Consider the following 23,579-nt stretch of genomic DNA (forward strand, 5'->3'; position numbering starts at 1 on the left):
CGCGCTCTGATGAGTTGAGTTTGGAACCTGGGCGCTAACATCTAATGGGGCTCTTGCCTTCCAGCCGGGTGGGCTTGGACTGGGCGTGCTCCATGGCGGAGATCCTGCGGTCACTCAACAGCGCCCCTCTGTGGCGTGAGGTCATCGCCGCCTTCACGGACCACTGCATCAAGCAGCTGCCTTTCCAGCTGAAGCACACCAACATCTTCACGCTGCTCGTGCTGGTCGGCTTCCCCCAGGTGCGCCACTCTGAAGGCCTGGCTTCCTCTTCCCATCTTCACCATGCACATCACAGCCTCTGTAACATCTATCTTTGGAAGTTCTTTTCCTTTAGTTATATAACTTGCTTTTACCATACTGGCATATATTCAAGATTATGGGGTGATTTGTTTAACATTTTTAATAATTTAGCCATTTGAACCATTTTATTAGCCAGTACTTGGCTTTGAATAATAGGTTAACTGTAATATATTAAATTATAGAGAACCTTGAGGTACAATTGTTTTTCACTTTGGCTCATTTCTAGTCTTGAACTCATTTCTTATCTTCATATCTCTCAACTGATTGGGACTAAGAGGACTATGAAAACATGGCTTCATCCAGAAAGCACTTAAACTAGTTCTATGCCAGGCGTGCACCAGGCCCTGAACTTAGAGATGGGTAGAGCCCTACCCTAGAGTGCTTATTGGACTCAGCAGCACAAGCCAGAGGGACTGTGCTCTGTGTCCTGTTGAGTTGCCTTTTCTGTCTCTCTTTGTCATGCTCAGGTCCTCTGTGTGGGGACCCGCTGTGTTTACGTGGATAATGCCAATGAACCACATAATGTGATCATCTTGAAGCACTTTACTGAGAAGAACAGGGCTGTGATCGTCGATGTCAAAACCCGGAAGCGGAAAACAGGTCCTAAGCATAATTATTTTTTCTAAGAATGGGAGAAGTTGTGTAGTCTCTGTATACCCTAAAATCAAGGAAGAGATCTTGGTTCTTGCCCCTGCGTGTGATTTTTTAAAAAACAAGTTACAGCTCCCTGAACTTCTTTTTCCTTATCTCTTAAATGATGTGGTTGAATTGAGACCAATTTGAAGACCCTTTTTACACTGTTACTCTGTATATATGGTTCTGTGCTTTTTGGTTAGCCAGATGTTTAGGTTCTAAACATTTAGTTTTTCCATTTGCCAGTGTCATTTGTTTTCTCATAAGTAATTTAAATGTATGGTGGAGTCAGGTGGCTACATGAATGTAGAATAACGTCAAATGGCATTCATGTCACTTTCCATTGTGTTTCATCGATAGAACAGTGAAGGCACATAAATTTGATTTAATTTGCCAAATTCCAAACAATCTGGAGTATTTATGTGCCCAGTTGTGCTCCTGAGATAATCTGCTTTTCAGTCAGCTTCAGCATTAGGTATTGTCTGTGCTATTTTTATGTATGTTGCAATAGAAAAGCTAATGTTTATTTATTTTATTTTATTGCATATGACCATGCCGTTGTTCTAGGACCATTAGTTGAACAGACTATTCTTTCTCCATTGAACTGTCTTGGCAACTTTGTGAAAATTAACTGACCCATATATGTTTGTGTCTATTTGTGGATTGATTCTGTTATGTTCCATTAATCTGTATATCTGTCCTTACTCAAATACATTGGCTTCACTATTGTAGAGTCATACTAAGTATTGAAATCAGGTCCTCCTACTTTGTCACTCTTTTTCAGAATTGTTTTGGCTAGTCTAGTTCCTTTGTCTTTCTGAATAAATTTTAGAATCAGCTTATCAGTTTCTGTTAAAGAACCTGCTGGGAGTTTGGCATTGCGTTGACTCTGCAGATCCGTTTGGGAGAGCTGACATCGTAACAATACTGAGTCTTTTGACCTGGAGCATGGCATACCTCTCCATTCATTTGTGGAATAAATTTAGGTCTTATAAAATGTACGTCTTTAATTTCTCTGAACCTAGCATGCAGCAGCAGTTGCCTTTCCCCTAAGGAAACCAGAAAAAGAAAGAACAAATCAAGCCCAAAGCAAAAAGAAATAAGGAAATTAATAATGATAAAGATAGAAATCATTGAAGCTGAAAAAAAAAGAAAGAAAGAACAGAGAAAAATCAATGAAACCAAAAGCTGGTCCTTGGAAAAGATCAAATAAATTGATAAATCTCTGGCTGGGCAGTCTAGGAAACAATAAAGAAAAGACCCAAGTTACCAAAACCTCATGGGTGCTGTATTTAAGAACTTCTGTAACTCCTTTGGAGACCACCTGTGTGTGTGACTAGTAGGAGTGTGAATTGTCTTTCTCAGTTGCTTGGTGGGTTAGGTGGCCCAGTACCATTTCTGTGCTCAGTTGCAAGCTGGCCGTAAATATGATGGCTAAGTTTGAAGCCAGGGAGGTTTGTGGGTTTGGGTCAGCAGTTCTTGCTTCAGTAAGGCACATTCCTGGGGAGGAAAGGTAGCTGCAGGAAGGGAGCATTAACTGTGCTTTTTGTGCCTTTCTTTCCCTGCCTGACATCACCCTGCAGTGAAGGACTACCAGCTGGTCCAGAAAGGAGGAGGACAGGAATACAGCGACTCTCAGGCCCAGCTGAGCCAGTACTCCCAGCACTTTGCCTTTATTGCCAGTCACCTTCTGCAGACCAGCATGGACAGCCATTGTCCTGAGGCAGTGGAAGCAACTTGGGTCCTGTCCCTGGCCCTTAAAGGATTATACAAAACACTGAAGGTAATGGTGAGCTTCTTCCATTTGCTAATGAATCTGGCTGTGATTTAACACCTGCAGGGTATTGACTAGAAGGAAATACCGTCTGATCTCGATGGATGGTTAGCCCTACGACCTTGATTATTTTTAGAAATGGTTAGGGCCTTGCACAAGGATAACTTAAACAGAATTTTCCAAATAGTTGGTTCTCTGTAATTTTTCTGTACTGCCTTGTGGAACCAGGTGCTATTGCCTAATGGGCATGTAACCTTGGAGGATGCGGAGAAAAATGTACTGAACAGTTTCTCACTTCCTTTTGAACCACAGTTCCTTCTGGTTCAACATAGGAAGAATAAAGGGGGCTAATATCTTTGGGTTGTTTGAGTGTTAGGTTGGACAGTTGGTGTGAGAGGAGGCAGACAAGTTAAGGAGCCGGGCGATGGCTGACATGGAGATGGGAAGCCCTGACTTGTGGGGAACGTGATTCTTCTGCCACCTGAGGGCATTGATAGGGAGGAAGGGGTCACTTTTAGGATGATCTTCCCAAGAACTAGCCACCAAGGAAGGATTTCACTTGGAAAGCTTATGAGTTCCTTGAGTTTGGCATCACCAGCAAGGAGGCCATGGAAGGACTCAGGCATCACAGGGAGATTGGACTAGATGGGATCCCAGCCCTGAGAGTTTATAGTTTTAGGGATAAGACCACACATCTGCTGTTGTTGATTTCATGGCATTTATCACAATCTGCTGTTGTTTTAATTGTCTTTGTTATAGTAGGAAAGAGAAAAGAAACTCCCCGAGGGCAGAGACCATTTCTGTCTTTGAATCCTTCATTCTGTAAATATTTGTCGAGCACCAAGTGCCAGATGGAACTGAGTTTGTAGTGTTGAACTAGAAAGAAGTTCTCTGCTGTTACGGAGTTTTCGGCCTAAACTGTAAGAGAGACACCAAAGAGCCTGCAAGGAAAACCACCATGAGTCAGATAGAGCGTTTCTGAGGAGGTGAAATTTGGGGTGATAGACAAGGAGTCTGGGCAGAGCATCTCATGCCGAGAGAGAGCAAACTCCAAGCCCAGGAGCAGGCCTTGTCAGGGAACGGAAGGAACACCCTAGGGCTTCAGGACAGTGCCAGAGAGGGAGCTGAGACAGGCAGGCGGGGAGTCAGCGGGGCCTTGTCAGCCGTGCTTCGGGACTTGAATCATGGTCCATAAAGCAGCGGGAAGCTTTTGGAAGGTAGAGCTCAGGAGAGGAACATGAAACCTCTGTTCTTAGCATAGGACTTAGCGCACCGGACGTCCTAGGCTTCAGAAGTACGTGCTGGGTGAATGAATTAGACAGTGAGTGAACAGACTCGGGTTATGGCTCTGGTTCCTGCTGACTCTGGAGTTTTCACCAGAAGGTGAACTTGGGCCACTCGCTGAGACTGGGCTCGGACAGAGGTGTGCTCCTCCTTGAGGGACCCTTACCTTCACTCTGAGACAGTTGCAAATCCTTCTTTTTCTGTTGGGCAGGCTCACGGTTTTGAAGAGACCCATGCCACCTTCCTTCAGACTGATTTGCTGAAGCTGCTGGTGAAAAAGTGCAGCAAAGGGACCGGCTTCAGTAAAACGTGGCTCCTCCGAGACCTGGAAGTAAGGGACGGGGTGACTCCTGTCGCTGCTTCTGCTGCAGGTTTACTAGCCTGGGCATCAGAACCATAGTCAGTCATAGCTGCTTCTGCCCCGTGCAGTCATTAAAACAGTGTTTTATATGTGTCTTCCCTTTTGGAAATAAAGATTAGGACACCTGTCCTCCCTGTCAGGGAGAATGAATTTGATGTTTGTTCAAAGAATATTGGAAGAGGAGTACTTTATGGAAACACATGGTTGACCATTATATCATGGTAATAAAGTATGCCTTTGAATTATTATTTCCTTTTAAAGTTCCTTTGAGCTAAAGGAACTAAATCCATTTCTAAATTTGTCCTGAGTTATGTTTATTTTATGTAGGGTTTTAGTTGATAATTTTTATTTTATTACTACTCCTTGTTGGCCTTCGATTTTTCCTAGTGGAATTACTGTGGTTTCCTGTGGCGTTTCTGTGCCAGGTGCCAGCTGTAGGTCAGAAAAGGCCATTGCTTTGTAGGAGGGGGTCAGCCAGCCAGTCTCAGTCACACAGAGGCCTGAACTCCAAGAAACAGCTCTCAGTGGCCACAAGAGGATTCGGTTAGGTTTTAGAAAAACATACTGAAACGTATTAATGGATAACCCAGTAAGCATGTGAGCTCCTGTTCTTTATGAAATATTTTAAATTGAAAAATTTTTTATATTCAGAAAATTTGAAAAATAGAAAGGAAAGCAAAACTCAGAATTTCACCCCCTGAACACAGCTACCATTAGTATTTTGTGTTCCTTTTTCTAATTTTTCCCTTCTGTGTCTATATTATATATGTAGCTTTAGATTGTACAGTGAACATGGTATTGAAATAAATTGAGGTCATATGATGGCTTTTTCTAGGTTGCTTTTCATAACCACCAATTTTAATGGTTATATAGGATACATAAAGTTGGATTTCAGTTTTTTGCCGTTATTAATGCTTCATTGACTATATCATGAATATAAGTTTTTACATATTTTACATTATTCCTAAAAGACGGGTTGCGGGGTCAAAGTTATGAACATTTGTATAGCTCTTTACATTTCACCAAAATAATTCTAAAAGGATGACAACAACTTACACTGTCAGTGGCACAGTTAATAAATGCAAAGGTCCTTTGTAGTTTTAGTTAGCATTTCTTTGATTATAAGTACAATCTAACATGCTTTCATATTTCTTTTCTAATTTTACATTCTTTTTGTGAATTCTGATGTCTTTTAAAAAGTTACGTCAAATATTTTCTACCCTTTGAGGGTTGAAGATCTTCTCGCCCACTAAACACTCATGTTCCTGCCCTGCCTGATTTTCTCTCTATGTAGATTTTGTCCATCATGCTGTACTCCTCAAAAAAAGAGATCAGCACTTTGGCTGAGCATGGGGAGCTAGAGCTGGATGAGCGGGGAGACCAGGAGGAGGAGGTGGAACGGTCAGCCAGCAGCCCTGGGGAGCCAGAGCAGAAAAAGCTGGACCCTCTCGAAAGCCTGGACGAGCCCACTAGAATATGTTTCTTGGTACGTTCTTGGGTCATGGTGTGGATTGAGAAAGGGGCTCTAAGAAATGGGTTCTCTTTGGCTTGGACTGCATTTTAACCTCCACATGAAAATGCTTCAGTCTGATGTCCTGAGAACGCACCTCCTGAAGACTCAATCTGTCTTCATTGAAGGATGGGAAAGCCCTTACAGCAGTAGATCTTAACGTTGGATGGTCATGGACCCAAAAGCTTTAGATCGTTTCTCCCATAAAATACACATGCAAATACTCGTGTAAATTTTTGCATGTGACTTCAAGCCCATCCATAAACCCCGAAGTGACAGTCTGTCCTCAGTTTCTCAGACATACTCTTCCTTTCCCTGGATAATCCACTGTTCCTCAGAATGATGTGAAAATGGCCGAGGGCTTGGACTTCAAAGGGTCTAACTATGTGGAGAGGAAACAGAGTATAATAGGGTGGGTGTTAGGAAAGCAAGTACAGTTTTTAAAAACATGAAAAGAAAGTCTAGTACTTAGATTTATGTGCCAGTTGTCAGACTTGAGTGCAAGGCAGCCACTACAGAGAAGCTAGCAATGAATGCAGTTTGAGAAATCATTGACTGTTAGCATTGCATTTTGTTGGTGTGTTTTGGGGGGTGGGGTTCCCATGTTTTATCTTTTCCTTTGAATGTATAATAGTAATGCAGGTTTTACCATCCATGTTTCAGGGCCTATAATTTCACATGCATGAAGCACCCATATGATGTTCTTAAATTATACTTGCGGTAGCTTTAGAAAATAATTCTTTTATCACTTTTGAGTTCAGATTATCAATAATGTGTTGAAGCATTTCTAATTGTCTCTCTTCTACTTCCTGCCTGTGGGCTCCAGATGGCTCACGACGCCCTCAATGCCCCTCTGCACATTCTCCGGGCCATATACGAACTGCAGATGAAGAGGACTGACTCCTTCTTCCTGGAGGTTCAGAAGAGGTGAGGGACGTTTAGATGCAGCCGAAGTGTAGTGAGCAAGGGAACAAGTCGGGGCAGGACTCTGTCTACCACCTGCCAACAAGATCTGCATAAAAACTCCTGAAAGGCCAAGGAGCAGCAGGGAACTTTACTTTCAGTCCTTCATAAAGCGACCTGAAAGCTGACAGCACTACATCGCACGGCTCATCTTTGAGCTGTGCTCCTTTAGGAAGAATTGACATTTGCAGTCGTCCTCTTGGAGTAAACTCATTATGGGTGCAGAGATGGCCTCAGGCACCAAAGTTCCCTCAGGTGGTAGCCCAGAGAGACAGTGCAGAGCAGGAGCTTCTGGTACATTCTGGTCAAAAGTGTTCTTTTGTTTGCTTGCTTTTTCACTTCTTTACATTATTTTTATGTTTTTCCCTAAGGATTATTATAAAATTAACAATATTCCCCTCCTTTTGGCCAGGAAATTCAGAGCTAGTTCTTGGGCCCAGCTCTTAATTTTGGGGAGGACTATGTGTACCTGCAGCTAATCTCTTCCTCCATCCTCCACAGCCTAGTTTTGACTTCCTATTCTAATTTATATCCAGTTCCAATTTAATTTTTCTTTTCTTTTATTATTTCATATTTCTGTATTTCTTGTCTATTGCCTCACATCCTCTGTGAGATGAAGCAGTGTTTCATCAGGTGGGGCACAGAAATACCATGGTCAAAGAAGATAGACTTTGCTTTTCCTCTCAAGGAACGGTCCAGAGGTAGGCAGCAGCCCATCGTGGGTGGGCAGCCTGCTTCACAAAGTGACCCCGTGCCCCACAGGTGTTGTCCTCATCTGCGTCATCAGAGCTGGCTCCCCACACCACACCACCTCTGTTCTCCAGCTCAGAGGAAAGGGGGGAGGTGGAGACAGGAGCCCCTCCATAACCCGGCTGTTGGAGGGCAGGCTCCGGGAGTGGCATGCGTTCCCTCACCAGCCTCTGGTTGGCATGAACCTAGTCGTGTTGCTACATCTAATTCCGGGGTGGTGGCAGGGGTGGAGGGTGTCTCTAGCTGTGTCTCTGACTACAACTCCAGGGAACTTTGTTTCTAAAAGAGAAGGAGAATGGACCCTTTTCATCTCTGCCCTGGGCGTACCTCTGCACGCATGACTAGAACGCCGTGAATCTAGTTTGGGAAATAATGGAACATAATGTGTAACTGCGAAGTAACAGGAGCATAACTCTGATCAGCACTTCTGACACATTTCACTGCCGGTTAAAATCTTACCTTTCTGTAACTCATGTCCCCAACTTTGTGTCCCTGCTCCTCAGGTTTGACGGAGACGAGCTCACCACAGATGAAAGGATCCGGACCCTGGCTCAGAGGTGGCAGCCTAGTAGGAGTCTGAGGCTGGACGAGCAGAACGCCAAAGCCGTGGATACAGACATGATTATCTTACCCTGCTTGGTACGTGGCCCCAGCTGGGAACCAAGGGTCTGCCCCCACCCCACCCCGTAGTGAGAAGGCCAGGCCTCTGTGACGGTGCTCTCTGGGCTTGCAGTCCCGGCCCGCACGCTGCGAGCAGGCCACCGCCGAGGCAAACCCCGTGACCCAGAAGCTGATCTCCAGCACGGAGAGCGAGCTGCAGCAGAGCTACGCCAAGCAGCGGCGCAGCAAGAGCGCCGCCCTGCTGCACAAGGAGCTCAACTGCAAGAGCAAGAGGGCCGTGCGGGACTACCTCTTCCGCGTGAACGAGGCCACGGCCGTCCTGTACGCCCGCCACGTGCTCGCGTCCTTGCTCGCCGAGTGGCCCGGGCACGTGCCGGTGAGCGAGGACATCCTGGAGCTGAGCGGCCCTGCCCACATGACCTACATTCTGGACATGTTCATGCAGCTGGAGGAAAAGCACCAGTGGGAGAAGGTAACTGATTGCGCTTTCAGCCCTCTCGCTCCTCCTCTGCATCTCAGCGTCCCCCTACCCCCTCGGGGCCTTGAACAGGCTTCCTCTAGTGAGTGCCTTCCTGGACTGAGGTGACCTGTGTGGCTCCTGGACAGGTGTGAATGCAACGAAGGCGGGGTCGGGTCCCTGCTGAGCACTCCCAAGAACAGGCCTGGAGCCGAGCTCGCAGCCTACACAGACTTGGTGCTCAGAGTATTTGAAGTAACGACCCCACGAAACCCGCCCTGACAGTTTCCTTTTTCGTTTTCACACTTACAAGTTTAACTCTCCTTGCTAGCCTGTCTCTTCTCATGTCCCCTAGGGTCTCACATAGTGTGAAGTCCAGGGGACAGGGTTAATTACGATTCTGACAGCCTGTTCCTGTAATACAGGAAACCTTCCAGGAAGGTTTGTGTCTTCTGTTTTAAACCATTGTTTCTGGAATATCCACCCCAGACACTGCCAGCACTTACCACGTGTTACATTGTGACCTGGAGAAAGTTTTGTCGGTGATGAAGTCAAGCCCCGAAGCCTTGTCCGAGGCTCCCAGCTCCTGGGTGGCAGATGTGGGGTCTCCCCAGAGTCTGTGCATTCTCTTAAGTCCAGTGCTCTAATTTTTAAGTTTCAGTTTGACAAATGAGACCATTTTTTGTTCTGTTTTTAAATCAAATCTTCAACTTGGTCTTTTAGAGTGGTGCAGGGTTAGCAAACTGTCACAGGGCTGGAAGCATCTCTTCCACCTCCTGCTGTGTAGAACCAAGAGGAGAACTCGGGAGCCCTGGGCATGGCCTCTAGCTGAACTACAAAGTTTTGTCACCATCTTCCCAGTTTTCAGGTGCACAAATGAGTCACTTTTGCTGCCGCCTTCTTCGTCCATGTCCCCTTGCCACCCTCACACACCCTCACACACCCTCACACACACATGCAGTACTTGGGGATTCCTTAGCAAGTGAACTTACCCTCTAGTCCTAAATTTGCCCATCTGAGGACACTGGTTTCTCAGTCCCCTAGGTCCTTTCCTAGCCCCGTGGCCTTGAAGACTTGGGAAGGTGTGCTGTAGCCGTGTTTCTCATTCGGAAGAGGAAAAGGGAGCAGTTTTGCCCCTGCTGGTCCCCTTCTCAAACATGTCTTCCCCCATTCTTGCCCCGTGGAGCTCCTAATTCTGCAGCTCACTCATCTGTACGTCCACCCCGCTGCCAGGCTCAGATCGTCGGGGCCAGGACTGTGCCTGATTGGTTCTATTAGACCTCCTTGAAGTGTTGGTGTCCCAAAGGGACTGCAGCATCCTGATTCACAGCAAGGGCCCATTCCAGTGAGAGGTGGCTGGTGGGGTTGGCTTTGGGGGTGGCGTCGGGTCCAGGAAGATGCCAGCCCCTTTGGGTGGGCATTGGGTTGAAATAGACTTTCCCTTCTTCCCGATGGGCAGCTCTGTGGCCCTTCCACTGGCCGGCCCTGACGTTCCCTGCCCGTGTCCCCCCAGATCCTGCAGAAGGTGCTCCAAGGCTGCCGAGAAAACATGCTGGGGACAATGGCCCTGGCTGCCTGCCAGTTCATGGAGGAGCCAGGAATGGAGGTGCAAGTGAGGGAGTCAAAACACCCATATAACAACAACACCAACTTTGAGGTATGATCCGGGGTCGGCCGGACTCGCCCAGCCTCAGGGCGTGCAGCTGGCAGGACCCGCGAGGGTTGCATGAATCTCATCAACTCCCATGGCAGCTCTTTTCCCCGGGACAGACCTGGCCTAGAAAGTGCTTCCTTAGTCTCAGCAACAGTCTGCCTCCCTGAAGCCAGTCCCAGGATTCTGTACAAACAAGTCCTCTCTTCTCTTGACCTTGTTTTAATAGAAAACAGCTGGCCACCTGGCCCTGGAGGAGAGTTTACTTTTCCTGCAGCAAGCTCCTTGGAGCGAGTCCCTCACTCTGTCCGTCTCCTAATGACCTGGCCACACGTTGGAGACACCCACCCCTTTGTTTAATTACCCAGAACGGGAAAACCGCATCTTTTCCCATTTGTACCTGGGTGGAGAGGCAGGAGTTTGGGTGAGGCAGGCGTAGGGTGGCCTCAGTTATTCTCATTGACCTAGTGCCACTTGCAACTCTTTGCTCTTTACAAAATGTTGGAGCTGGCCAGGCGTAGCTTCCGAGTGGCCGACACCTTACAGCAGGAGTGGTAGGTGACAGAGAAACTAATCTAGAACGTGATTTTTGCTCAGCTGAAGGTTTGTTTTGCAGAAATATAAACCTCCTCACTCTCTTCCTTCCAAGCCTCTTCCCTCCCCGTGTTCCTGGTCTCTGTCCCCATCCCCTGGCCCCACATAGTGAGCTGCAGAGTTCTGCCTCAGAGGGTTCCCCTTCCCTTCACCACCCTGACTCCTCCACTTCTGGGTCCCTCTCACTGCTCCTCACTGACCCCCACCGCTGCTGACCATCCCTGGCCCCACTGGCCCTGCTGCAGCCCACATCTCATCTGGGCTTTCTCCTGCTTGAGACCTTCCCGGGGCTCCCCCTGCAGTCCAGACAGTCTGATCACCTCATTTTAGCACACAAGGCCTTCAAGATCTGTCCCCAGTCTCTCCACAGTCACATCACCCCTGCCCCCACCTCCCAAGCACACAAAGCCCACCCTTTACCTCATACACACCCATCTCCTTGCTCTTCCCCGAACGTGTCAGACTTTCCGGGGCTGTCTCCTTTGCCTGAAGCACACCCCCCGTGCTCACATCCCCCTCACCTGCCTCTTGCCATCCGGATCTTCCTCCCTGACAGGCTCCTCTCGTCCTCCTCAATCTTCACACAACCTGAACATCTCCTCTCGGGGACTCTTTCTGCCCTTGTCTCCCCTCCCCTCCTTCAAGGCAGTGCCCAGTCTAGAGGAGTGACCCTCCCGTGTGTTCACGGCCCGAGTTCTTGCTCCCCAGCCTGGCTGGGCTGAGAGCTCCCAGAGGCCAGGGCTGGGCCTCACTCACTCCCACAGGCCCAGTTTCAGCGGCGGGACTTGGCATGAGGAAGGCCCCAGTAGACAGTCCGGTGGCCAGCCATGACAGCCTTGTTTCCCCTCCTAGGATAAAGTTCACATTCCTGGTGCAATCTACCTCTCGATCAAATTTGATTCTCAGTGCAACACAGAGGAGGGCTGCGACGAGCTCGCCATGTCCAGCAGCAGTGACTTTCAGCAGGACCGACACAATTTCAGCGGGTCTCAGCAGAAGTGGAAAGATTTTGAGCTTCCCGGTAGTAAATGAATACTCAGTCATATAGACTCTCAACATTAAGTTTTTTTTTATTATTTGCTTATTTTATTATTTATTATTTTTTATTGTTTGCTTGGTTTTTTTGGGGGGGGGTGAGTACTTAGGTTTATTTATTTCTTATTTAACGGAGATACTGGGGATCGAATCCATGACCTTGTGCATGCTAAGTATGGACTCTACCACTGAGCTATACCTCCCCCCAAGTATTTAAACTTAATACTGAGAAAGGAAATTGTTGGAGGATTTAAAAACTAGGTTTGATCTATTTCGTAGGAAACCCCTCACTTGCCTTTCCCTGTTGCTGCAGTGTCCTGACCTGTCTCTGATTCTCACGTGTTCTAGGGGATACTCTGTATTACCGTTTCACCTCTGACATGAGCAACACTGAGTGGGGCTACAAATTCACCGTGACGGCTGGACACCTGGGGCGATTCCAGACAGGTGTGTGCTCTGGTCTTTCTGTTTGCACGATCTCTCTGCCCGGTACACTCTGCAAGTGTAGGTATTGTTATGTCACTGGTCTTTGTTAAAAATCAAAGCACGTGTTCTTCTCTGTGACTTCTACAAATTTGTCTTCCAAGCCCTACGCGGGTCACTCTTGAATGTGCTAGAGTTGGTTAGTTGTAATTTAAATGGCCAGATAGAGGAGCCATCTGTCAGGACCTAGAAAAGATGCTCATTCTGTTAGAATTTGCCAGGGCCTTTTGTAAAAAGGAGGAAACGAAAATGTTGTTCCTGTGTTGCTTTTACAAAACGCATAATTTCAGGCAAAATTTAAATGATCCCAGTGGTTTCTTCCTATTTATTAAAACTTAAGCAGTGTATATTTTTAAAAATATCTATTTTGTCGGGGTTGCCAGGATTTGAGATTTTGAAGCAGATGTTGTCAGAGGAAAGAGTTGTGCCGCACCTCCCGTTGGCCAAAATTTGGGAGTGGATGGTGGGCGTGGCCTGTCGCCAGACAGGTCATCAGCGGTTAAAAGCCATCCACCTACTTCTGAGGATCATGCGATGCTGCACCCACAGGTGAGCTGCCTTCCTGATACGAGTCTGTTCCTGGGTGTTTGTGTTGTGAATCTCTCCTCCCACTTCAGGGCTTGCTGTTTCACTCTGTTAGTGGTTTCTCTGATGAAAGAAGTCTCTAATTATTATGTCTTCAGCTCATCGGTCATTTCCTTTATGAGGATGCTTTTGTTGTCCTGTTTAGGAATTTCTTGCCATACTTGACCTTGGGTCGTGAAGATAAAGCTGGTTTTTTGTTTTCACATTTAGAGCAGCAGTCCACATGGAATGAATTTTCACACATAATGTGAAGGGAAGGGGGTCAAGATTAGTTTTTTCTCATGTGGGTCTCCATTTGACTCTAAAGACCGCCTTTCCTCTCACCACACCCTATGCCGTCTTTGTCACAGAGAAGGTGTCCATCTGTAGGGGGGGATCCGTGTCTGGCTGCTTTTGTTCTGCTGGTCTTTTTGTTATCTTTGTGCCAGCACCACACTGTCTTAAATATTGTAGCTTAATGACAGATTTGCTATCTAGCAGTATAAATGCTTCCTCCTGCCTCTTCATCTTCAAGATCGACTTGGCTATTTGATACTGCAGTCCGTATAAATTTTAGAATTAGTTTAGTTCCTTTTTTTCCTCAGCCTTATTGAGATATAATAGACAAATAAAATTGTAATGTATTTAAAGTATAGAATGTAATCATTTGATATCAGTTATACACTGTGAAAGGATTCCCACAGTCAAGTTAACTGATACATTTCACTCTCTTGTGGAATTGTCGATTTCCACTGTGCCTTACGGTATTGTACACTATTGTCAACAGTTGTCACCATGTTGTATGGTAGATCCTCAGACCTTATTCATCTCGTAACCGAAGTTTATACCTTTTTACCAGTTTTCCCCATTTCCCCCACTTCCCAGCCCTTGGTAACCACCATTCTAACTCTGTTTCTATGGGTTTGACTTTTTTGGGGATTCTACATGTAAGTGATATGCAGTGTTTTTTTTTTTTAATCTGGCTTATTTCACTTAGCATAATGCCCTCCAGGTTCATCCATGTTGTCTGAAATGGCAGGATTTCCTTCTCTTTTATAGCTGAATAATGTTCCATTGTGTATCTATATGCCACGTTTTTCTTATCCATTCATCCATCAACAGACACTTGGCTATTTTGAATAGTGCTGCTGTGAACATAGGAGTAGAGTTACCTTTCTGAGGTAATGATTTCATTTATTTTGGATATACCCACAGGTGGGATTGCTGGATCATTTGGCAGCTTCACCTTTAATTTCTTGAGAAACCTCTATGCTATTTACATTCCCACTAACATTGTACAAGGGTTCTCTCTTTTCTCCACATCCTTGCCAGCATTTGTTATCTCTTATCTTTTTGATAGTAGCCATCCTAACACAGGTGTGGTGATATCTCACTGTGGTTTTGATTTACATTTCCCTGATAATTAGTGATGTCAAACACCTTTTCTTGTACCCATTGGCCACTTGTATGTCTTTGGGAAAATGTCTATTCAGGTCCTTTGCCTATTTTTTTTAAATTGGGTTATTTTACTATTTAGTTGTATGAGTTCCTTGTATATTTTGATATTAACTCCTTATCAGATACGTGGTTTGCAAATAGTTTCTCCCGTTCCATAGTATGCCTTTTCACTCTGTTGACTGTTTCCTTTGCTGTGCAGAAGCTTTTTAGTTTGATGTAATCCTACTTGTTTATTTTTGCTTTTGATATCAAATCTAAAAAATCATCGCCAAAACCAGTGTCAAGGAGCTTACCCCCTACATTTTCTTCTAGCAATTTTATAGTTTTAGGACTTACACAAAAGTCAACTCAAATGGGCTGAAGACTTGAATGTATGGTATAAGATAGGGGTCCAGTTTCATTCCTTTGCATGTAGATATCCAGTTTTCCCAACACCATTTATTGAAGAGAATATTTTTTCCTCATTGCATATTCTTGGTGCCTTGTCAAAAATTAAACACATATATTTGTGGGTTTATTTCTCTGCTCTCTGTTTTGTTTCCATTGATCTATATTTCTTTTTTTATGCCAATACCAATATGCTGTTTTGATGACTGCAGCTTTGTAGTATAGTTTAAAATCAGGGAGTGTGATGCCTCCAGCTTTGTTCTTCTTTCTCAAGATTGCTTTGGCTATTCAGGGTCTTTTGTAGTTCCATTTAAATTTTAGGATTTTTTTTCTATTTCTGTGGGAAATGCCATTGGAATTTTGATAGGGATTGCTGTAGATTGCCTTGGGTACTATGACTATTTTAACAATATTAGTTGTTTTAATCCATGAACTCAGAATATCTTGCTATTACTTGTGTCTTCTTCAGTTGCTTTCATCAGTGTTTTATAGGTTTTAGTGTACAGATCTTTCACCTCCTTTGTTAAATTTATTCCGAAGTATTTTATTCTTTTGGACTCTATTTATTGTAAATGGGATTGTTTTCTTAATTTCTCTTTCTAGCTGTCTCCACCGTGTCCTCACATGCAAACATCAGGGGTCACGTCGCCCACAGGTTTAGTTCTGTTCCTCTGCGAGCAGCATCCCGTGAGCACTCTCTAGCTGAGCGACATGTATGAATTGTCACATCTCCACTGTCTTCAGGCCAGAGCGCCCTCCTGGCTGCTTTCCTGCTGTATCCTGGCCATCTCCCACCTTCCTTCCTGTAGGGATGCTCCTGCAGCCCCTTGGTCCCAGGGGCCAAGGGGCAAGGCAGCCCCTGGGGGAAGGACGGTGGCAGGGGAACCTCCACGGTTCTCCCGGAGGTCTGAGCCAAGCAGGTGCCTTTACCTCACACTCTAGTGCTTTCCCGAAAACTCAATTGTGAAGCTGTCTCTTTAAAGCAAACCACAGTTTCCCATTGTTTACTTTGCGAAGGCTTATTCCCCTGGGAGAAAGTGATTGGCTCCAAGATTACACTTAAATGCACAGAATTCTTTTAAAAATCATACTAAAAAGAAAAGGCAAATTTTAAGGTTATAAATATGTAAAATCATGTAAAGTCCCAGAATCATCATTTTTCTCCTCTGAAGGATGTTGAACTGGAATTAAAGTACAACGTTAAGAAAAAAAAAATGCAGTCTCAGCAGGAGTCTAATAAAAAGGGTTCTGCTTTACCCTTTAAAGACTCCTGGCCTGGCCAACGTTATAAGCGTACTTCTTGTGTTTTATGAGCCTGAGGTCATAACAACAGTTGCTGTTATCTTTTAAATCAGTTTTTTTCTCTGATTATTAAAGCAAATGAGCATTGTAGAAAATTTAGAAAACTGACAGGGACAGCCCCTGATAACATTTTTTGGGCATGTTCGTTTACTGTTGCTTTTAATATGGTCACGCAATAATATATATGCAGTTTTAAAATTTTTACACTTTATGTTGCATATCTTGCTCGTTTCCACTGAACATTATCTTGAGATTTTCCCACTGCCATTGAAGTTCTTCTAACAACCATTTTTAAAGACGTGCAGCTGATTTGCGTGAACGTGCCTCAGGACCTCCTTTTTCTCGGAGTCCTGGTTTGAAGTTGAGGTTCTGCCCCTTTTCTGATTTGCCGTTGGGGAATGTTGGGCAGTTTGGGGGAGGCGGGGACTGTCGTGTACTGACCTTGTTAGATGTGGGGGTCAGACGCTGGAGCTGCATTTCCCCTCAGCTGCCCTCAGCAAACCCACCCCCTCCTCCCACAGTGACCTCTGTGACCTCACGCTCTTGAAGCCCCTGTGGCAGCTCTTCACCCAGATGGAGTACAGCCTGTTTGAGGACGTGACGCAGCCCGGCATCCTCCTGCCCCTGCACCGCGCCCTCACCGAGCTCTTCTTCGTCACCGAGAACCGCGCCCAGGTGAGGGCCTGCCCTGCCTCCCCACCGGCTTCCAGGCTTCTGCTTCCTCCGCTGCCCGGGGCCAGAGCCAGGCCTCAGATCACAGCCCTCTGCGAGCCCTGGGGTGTCATGGGGTCTCAGCAGACCTGCTCAGGGAGGCCAGCATGGCCTGGAGTCCAGCGTCCCCTCTCCCCTGCCCCGGGGAACCCTTGAGTCCACCCCAGTGTCACTTGTTTGGTTAGGCCTGACGCCAAGGGGAACCTGCCCTTGACTGGCCCTTGACCACAGTAAGTTTGGTGAAATAAACTGGTAGGTCCTTCCTCCTCCTTTCCCTCCCCTCAGCACAACAGACTCATTGACCGTGAGAGATGAAAGAGCTCTTCAGAGCTCTTCAGCTTACCCTCGTGTTGTATACGCTAGGCCGCTGCGGGTGGGTCAGGGCGCCTGGCTCCCCAACTCCTGCTCCTTCGTGGCTGGGTGTCCTCTAGGGGGCGGTCTCTTACAGCTGCCCCCTGCTCTCTCCGCAGGAGCTCGGCCTGCTGCAGGACTACCTGCTGGCCTTAACCACTGACGACCACCTTCTCCGCTGCGCGGCACAGGTACCCCCCTCCCGGTGGCGGCCGTACTCACCCATGGCCGGGACAGAGACTCCACCCCGGGTTTACACGGAGCTCTGCTCCGAGGCAGCCACTTCCTGCTGGTGTCAGAGATTGCAGCCGAGCCCCATTTATCAGAGTCTTTCATATTAAACTGTGGGGTCAGGAGACACCAGCAAGAATTTGTGTCTCTTAAACCAAAACAACCAGTGCCTTAAATTTACAGTTTGGCCGATCCCTGAAGTTTCCATAGAGTTAGATTTCAGATATTTCTGGATGTAACTTTCTTCCCTGGTAGGAGAACTCCTCTCTGACAGCTGGTGGGTCTCAGGGCCCCTTTACACTTTAAAATTATTGAGGATCCCAAAAAGCTTTTGTTTATGTGCATTATATATATTCATATATACCATTAGAAGTAAAATTAGATTTTAAATTTAGAAATCAGTTGGAAATTAAAATGTTAAACTTATTTGTCAATTTATTTTTTAAAATAAACTCATTCCACTTAACATCACAGTTGTGAAAAACAACTGTATTTTTCAAAACAAAATAATTTTTGAGAAGGGTAGCATTGTATTCATTTCTGCAGCTCTCTCTAACACCTGCCTTCATAGAAGACAGCTCTGTCTGTATACCCGCTTCTACATTCAGTTGTTATCACACATTAGCCTCTGGAAAACTCACTGTATACTCGTGAGAATGTGAAAGTGAAAAAGGTGAAATACTGTCTCGGTATTATTGTGAAGATGGTTTTCATGATGCAGAGCCCTTGAAAGGGCCTGGGGGACCCCCAGGCTCACTGACTCCTTGAATATTGTGGAGCATGTGGTCTAAGCCCCCACAGTGGATGGATAGGGGTGCTGAGGCTCAGAGAAGGGAGAGATTTGTTCCAGGGTCACACAGGATGGGGCATCCAGCTGGGACTCCCAGCCAGAGCCCTGCACTCTGTTCCTGGCATGTTTTCTCAGTGAGGATACATACGGTCCTCCCACAAGAAAGGCTCGGAGCGCCTGCTTAGAAGCAGGCATCCCCCATCCATTGCAGAAAGGTTTGTGTGAATTTTCCTGAGACCTGTAGGCAGAGTGAAAACTCCTCCCCTCCTAACAGGGGCCTCCCGGCACCGCCACTGGCTTTTGGTTTCTTCCCTTCTGCTCCTTTGTGCTGCTGTTCCCTTTCCCTAAAGCACCTTCCCAGACTCCCTGCAGACATGTCCTCTGAGCCCCAGCATTGCACCTGCCCCTCTCTTGGGGCAGTGGTGATTTCTCCCTTACACGTGGCATTTCATGTGGTCTCGTTAGGTTTGTCTCACCCTAGACTGTGGTCCCCCAGGTGAGGGGAACCACATCTGGCTTGTGGCTGCCTCCCCCACCCCTCCTCAGGTGTTCAGCTGAGGGTCTTGTTCTGTCGGCACCTAATGACCCAGCAGGTGAAAGGTTCTAGACGTTGGTGATGACCCTTCCTCCCTCCACAGGCTCTGCAGAACATTGCTGCTATCAGCCTGGCCATCAACTACCCAAACAAGGCCACCCGCCTCTGGAACGTCGAGTGTTAGCCCCTGGTGCGGCATGAATGGAACTAGCTAATCTGTCCGCAAGGATCTCAGAGCAGATGCCTAAACTCGTTCAGGGAGATTCCTGCGGCGTCGGTGCCCGGCTCTCCTTGAGCTCCCTTTTCCACTCCAGCTCGAATGCCAAGCAGCCACGTCTCCAAGAACCTCCCGTGTCACAGGCGAGGCACCCGTGCATACCACAGCATGTGAGAATAAGCAGAGCAGTGCAGAATTATTCAGAAAGGCGGGCAGCAGGCCCCTGAGAAGGTCGTTCAGAGACCAGCTTTCCCCAGGGCTTGTCGCTGCAGAAGCCGCAGCCCTGGGAAGACCTGGCCGCAGCTGCTCGGGAAAGGGCTCTGTCTGTGGAGCTGAGACTGCATGTACTTGCCCTTCAGGGGAAGGCAGGGTCTGCCCAGAGCTGCCTTTCTCAGCGAAACCTCCAGCAGCAGCGGCCGGCCTGGGAGCTCCTCTTTTGCTTTTGCTTCTGGAGACTGGGTAATCCAAACCAAAACTGGTGGGCGCCCCTCCTGGCAGGCCACCTGGTCCCTTGTGTTCGGTATGGGACCCGCCGCCACGCTACTCCCCTGTGTAGCCACGGCCATCCCAGAGGAACCCTCAGTGAGAACAAGTGCCCTGTGGGACAGCCAGCGGGCTGCCATGGTGTCCACTCGTGCACTGCTCCCAGCACGTCCACAGATTTTTTAGTTGCTGTTTTAACATATTTCAGTTTCCACCTCATGTTTTTAGAAAGAACCACACTGACTCCCTTGAGAGGGCCTCGGGGGCATGACCAGTGGGTCGGTCATTCAAGGGGATAGACTGGTTTGTGTGAAACTTGAAGACGACTCTTTAGCTTCTGTATCTAAAGACTGGAAGTGTTGTCAGAGGAGATCTTATTTTAGAAGTAAAACAAACAAACAAACAAAACACATGATGACTTTATTTCTGCTCCATGGTCATGATAACCATCACGTCCTCCTCTGGGACTCTCCGCGGTTACTGGGCTGTCACAGGTCTAGCAATAACTGCGTTAGTCGAATGAACGCTGTTTTCCACCTCTCTTTTTTATGGCTGTAGTCTTGCCCTGAAGTGCTGATTGTATTCTGCTTCCAAAGCCAGGCTTTGGGGTATGAGGCTGGGTTGGCATGTGGGCTGTGGACAAGCCTCAGTGGGATACATCGCTTGGAGAATGTCTGAGGCAGCTCCCATTTAAGGGTGGGGGCCCGGGCCCGATCATGTCCCCACACACAGGGACGAACCCACGGAAGGCTCCTCATAGCCAGGGCCAAGTTGAGCAGGTCAGCACTGCCGTGGCCTCAGAAGCCCCCTCTGCAGGGCCCAAGACTGCAGGTCCTGGGAACACCTTACTGCAAGATCACTTTTGCCTTCTGGGTCAGGAGCCAGGGTACAGTGACCTGCTGCGGCCCTAGAATTCGGTTCTCAACCCCACCCCAAGCTGCATGTGGAGCCGTCATCAAAGGGAGAATTCAAAGGAGACAGAAGCAGACAGAGCAGGTCCTGAAACCCAGTGACCTAAAGCCCATCGCCCTGATGTTGGCAAGGCACCCGGTCTCCCGTGGTGTTGGGGTGTGAGTAGACGGGCGCTGTGGCCTGGTAGAAGCCCCTTTCTCATCTGTTGCTCTGCCCGCATCCCCAGAGAAGGCCCCGCGCTCCGTCCCACCCAGGCCCAGGTGGGTCTCGCAGTGAAGAGGGCGATCACAGAGAAGTGCCCGGCTTGGGAGGAGAGGCCCCCATCCTGGGCTCAGGCTCACTGATGGGCTGCCCCGAAGGTAGACACGGAGACGGTGCACTCACTGCTCCCCCTCGCCTGCCACCCATGCCCCTCTGTACCGCAGAGTGACAGTAAAGCAGGGACAGACGAGCAGGGCAGGGTGACACCGCATCCTCCCACCAGGAAGACAGACTGGAACTAAATGCTGGACTCCTCATAGCTTCTCTCTGTACACCACCCTTGTTATTCTGGTCTCTGCGCATTCAGTTTGGATAGAACCAGCCTAAGCTCTCCCTTCTTGCATAACTGCTGCTCTCTCCACGCAGAGCCCTTCCGGGCCAGCACCCCTGCCTCCCACCCGCCTCTGCTTCCGGCCACTGGGTGGCACTGCCGAGCCAGGACCCGCTCCCTGGGTCCCCAGCAGGGCCAGCAGCATGGAATGAGCGAGCTCCATTCAGACCCACATCCCTTTGATCCTTCTTAGGAGGCAGGACTGCCTGAAATGAGATAAAACTGGTAGGAATGAGGTGTTACGGAAACATGTGCCTAATCTATAAAGAAATCTGTTCCAAACCATGTATATTGTACAGACAGACGCTGTTCCTAATGAGGAGTGACTTATTTTCATCATTGTTTTTAATTTGTTTTCTTACGGGTTTACGATTTTGAATTTTTCTTATTTGGTTGAAAGAATTTTGATTATATCAGCTGAGTGAGTTCAGCCTGTAAAAAGGATGTTAAGTTGTGGGTAAAATATGCAAATGAAGAGAAATATATTGTACAAATTCTATACAAAACAGTAGTTGTGTGTGGTTTTTTTTTTTCCTTCCTCCTTCGCCTCCTGTCTTTTTTGTGAAGATGCTACTTGGAGTTTCAACCAAGCAGAACTGATGGAATTTCTAGAATCTCAAGGCCCTCAGGTGGAAAGTAATCAGAAAGGTTCTTAGCTGCCGAAACCCCTCCCCACTGCACCTCCCACCTTGACTACAGCCCTGCAGGAGACACCCCTTCCCTCGAGCTTGTGCTCAGGCCCTGCTTCCTGGGCCTGCCCCTCTGCACAGCCACTCAGAGGTCTGCACACACACATGCTGTCTCCCCAGTCGGCTCCTCTCCAGCCAGACACCCCAACCCACGCTGCACATCCTTCACCTCTGGTAAGCTCACAGGACATGCATGCAGCCAACCGAGAGGAGGAAGGCAGGGTTCCAGTCACAGCGCTGCTGCCCTTCCAGGGACTGGTTTCCTCCTTACCTTCCTCTGGACCTGCTTCTGACTAAACACAGGGTTAATGTATGCCCATCCTGGGGTATCACACTTCATCCCGCACGTCACCAGTTTGCTGCTTACTGCTCTGCCTCCTCAGCGCCTCCTTGTGGTGAGGGCTGTTTCTTGTGAATTAGAGAAGAGAGACTGGTAGGGGCTGGACTTAACTAACCTTCAAGGCCCATCTGTTCCAGCCTGAAAACACATGACACCTCCTAACACCCCTAGACTGCCTTGCGAGGAATCCAGGGCCAGGACCTAGGACCCAGCCTCAGCTCCCGCCACCCGTGAGGCCAGAGAGGAAACTGTATCAGCATGAGGCTCCGCAGAACTGGGTGCGCCCAAGGCCTGTGCAGTCACCAAGTCTCCCTCCAGGGCCTATTGGTAACACTTCCACCCTCTCCTGTCTCCCCGTGTCGCCCAAGCACTCTGGGCCTTTATTCCAAGAAGTCGATCTAGAGAGTCTAGCTGTGTTGTGCTCTGTCCTCTTGACCCCTGTGCTGCTTCTGTGACTGACTGCCTGCCTTTGCTTGGCTGGAAAGCAGGAACAGAAGTGCTGAAGGCTGCCCGCTGAGATTAACCCAGGAGTCAACAATAGAAGGTCACAAAGGTCAAAAGCAATTTGGACTCAAGCCTCTTAGAACAAAAGGGAAACACAGTTCAACCCGCCAAGGCTTCTCATTTGAGAAAGAACTAGAAGCAACGAGAAGTCAGCTTGGAATCGCACAGGAAGTGGTAGCAGAGACAGCTCAGTTCTCCTGACGCCCAGCCCCAAAGCTGTCACCAGGGCGTGCACACGCTCATTCACTCAACAAACAAAATTACTCAACAAATCAGCAGTACGCCAGGTGTCAGGGCTTCATGGAAACCACTGGGTTAAAAGCCCAGGCTCCCCAGGTAAGAGGCCAAATCTCAGCATGGCCCTGTGTGCCCTCTGTGGTCGATGCCGCCGCTTCCTCGCCGCCCTTTCCCACCCGTTCCCCTTCCAGGCCAACAAAATCCAATTTTTTGCAGGTGGTGACTGGAGATACTTTAATCTCAAGAAAAGCAGGACTAGCTCCTGAGAACGTCACGACTGATTTAAAGCCCTCAGGCAGGGGGCCTGTGTGACCTAGTTCTGCTGCAGAGAACTAGGCTGAGGCCTGCTGGGAGGTTTCGGGGAAGGGGCTCTGCCCCGGCCCCTACTTGTTCCCTTTGACCGAGGGGAGCGAGCGCCGTGCCTGGCCCTCCTGCAGCGATCTTGCAGGGGGAAAATGGGAGAAGTGTCCGACTCCCTAATTACACTGGGCACCGAACGAGCCCTAGAACCACCAGCCTCCAGACGTGCGTGCGTGAGTACGTGCGTGCGTACATGCGTGTGTGCGTATGAGAGATGGAACCATGTTGGGTGGTCGCTTCCAGCTGGAAGCATTTCTGACTCAAACTGATGCAACAACTTGACTCCAATAGTTTGAGAAAATGTGTTCTATGTCTCATCACTTTGATGTGAACAGTATATGGAAACGCGAGTATGTGAAAGTTCCTGAAGTAAATCAAAAAAGCCTCTGACAGCGCCCAGTCAAGCCGCAGATGGCGTTAAGCTGCCGCCGTTACCGAGTTACTCTTCTCCTTTCTGAGGATTCTTGGTAGGTAGTTTTGCTCTTGTTCAGAGAGCTTCC

General features: G+C 47.9%; 1 protein-coding gene across 2 annotated transcripts in view; it reads left to right on the forward strand.

Moving 5' to 3' along the window:
- Positions 1-19,853, forward strand: part of ZZEF1 (zinc finger ZZ-type and EF-hand domain containing 1) — a 91,688-nt gene extending 71,835 nt beyond the window's left edge. For both annotated transcript variants that reach the window (XM_031673482.2, XM_072940364.1), the window contains 15 exons: positions 65-239; positions 768-900; positions 2,517-2,716; positions 4,203-4,322; positions 5,647-5,838; positions 6,689-6,789; positions 8,079-8,214; positions 8,309-8,668; positions 10,167-10,310; positions 11,751-11,919; positions 12,282-12,380; positions 12,800-12,965; positions 16,649-16,802; positions 17,309-17,380; positions 18,849-19,853. In XM_031673482.2, the coding sequence (XP_031529342.2) occupies positions 65-239; positions 768-900; positions 2,517-2,716; positions 4,203-4,322; positions 5,647-5,838; positions 6,689-6,789; positions 8,079-8,214; positions 8,309-8,668; positions 10,167-10,310; positions 11,751-11,919; positions 12,282-12,380; positions 12,800-12,965; positions 16,649-16,802; positions 17,309-17,380; positions 18,849-18,929 (2,302 nt within the window). In that variant the 3' untranslated portion in view covers positions 18,930-19,853. The remainder of the gene's footprint in view (positions 1-64; positions 240-767; positions 901-2,516; positions 2,717-4,202; positions 4,323-5,646; positions 5,839-6,688; positions 6,790-8,078; positions 8,215-8,308; positions 8,669-10,166; positions 10,311-11,750; positions 11,920-12,281; positions 12,381-12,799; positions 12,966-16,648; positions 16,803-17,308; positions 17,381-18,848) is intronic.
- Positions 19,854-23,579: the final 3,726 nt, after the last annotated feature.

This window comes from Vicugna pacos, chromosome 16, assembly GCF_048564905.1.
Source record: "Vicugna pacos chromosome 16, VicPac4, whole genome shotgun sequence".
Taxonomy (NCBI): domain Eukaryota; kingdom Metazoa; phylum Chordata; class Mammalia; order Artiodactyla; family Camelidae; genus Vicugna; species Vicugna pacos.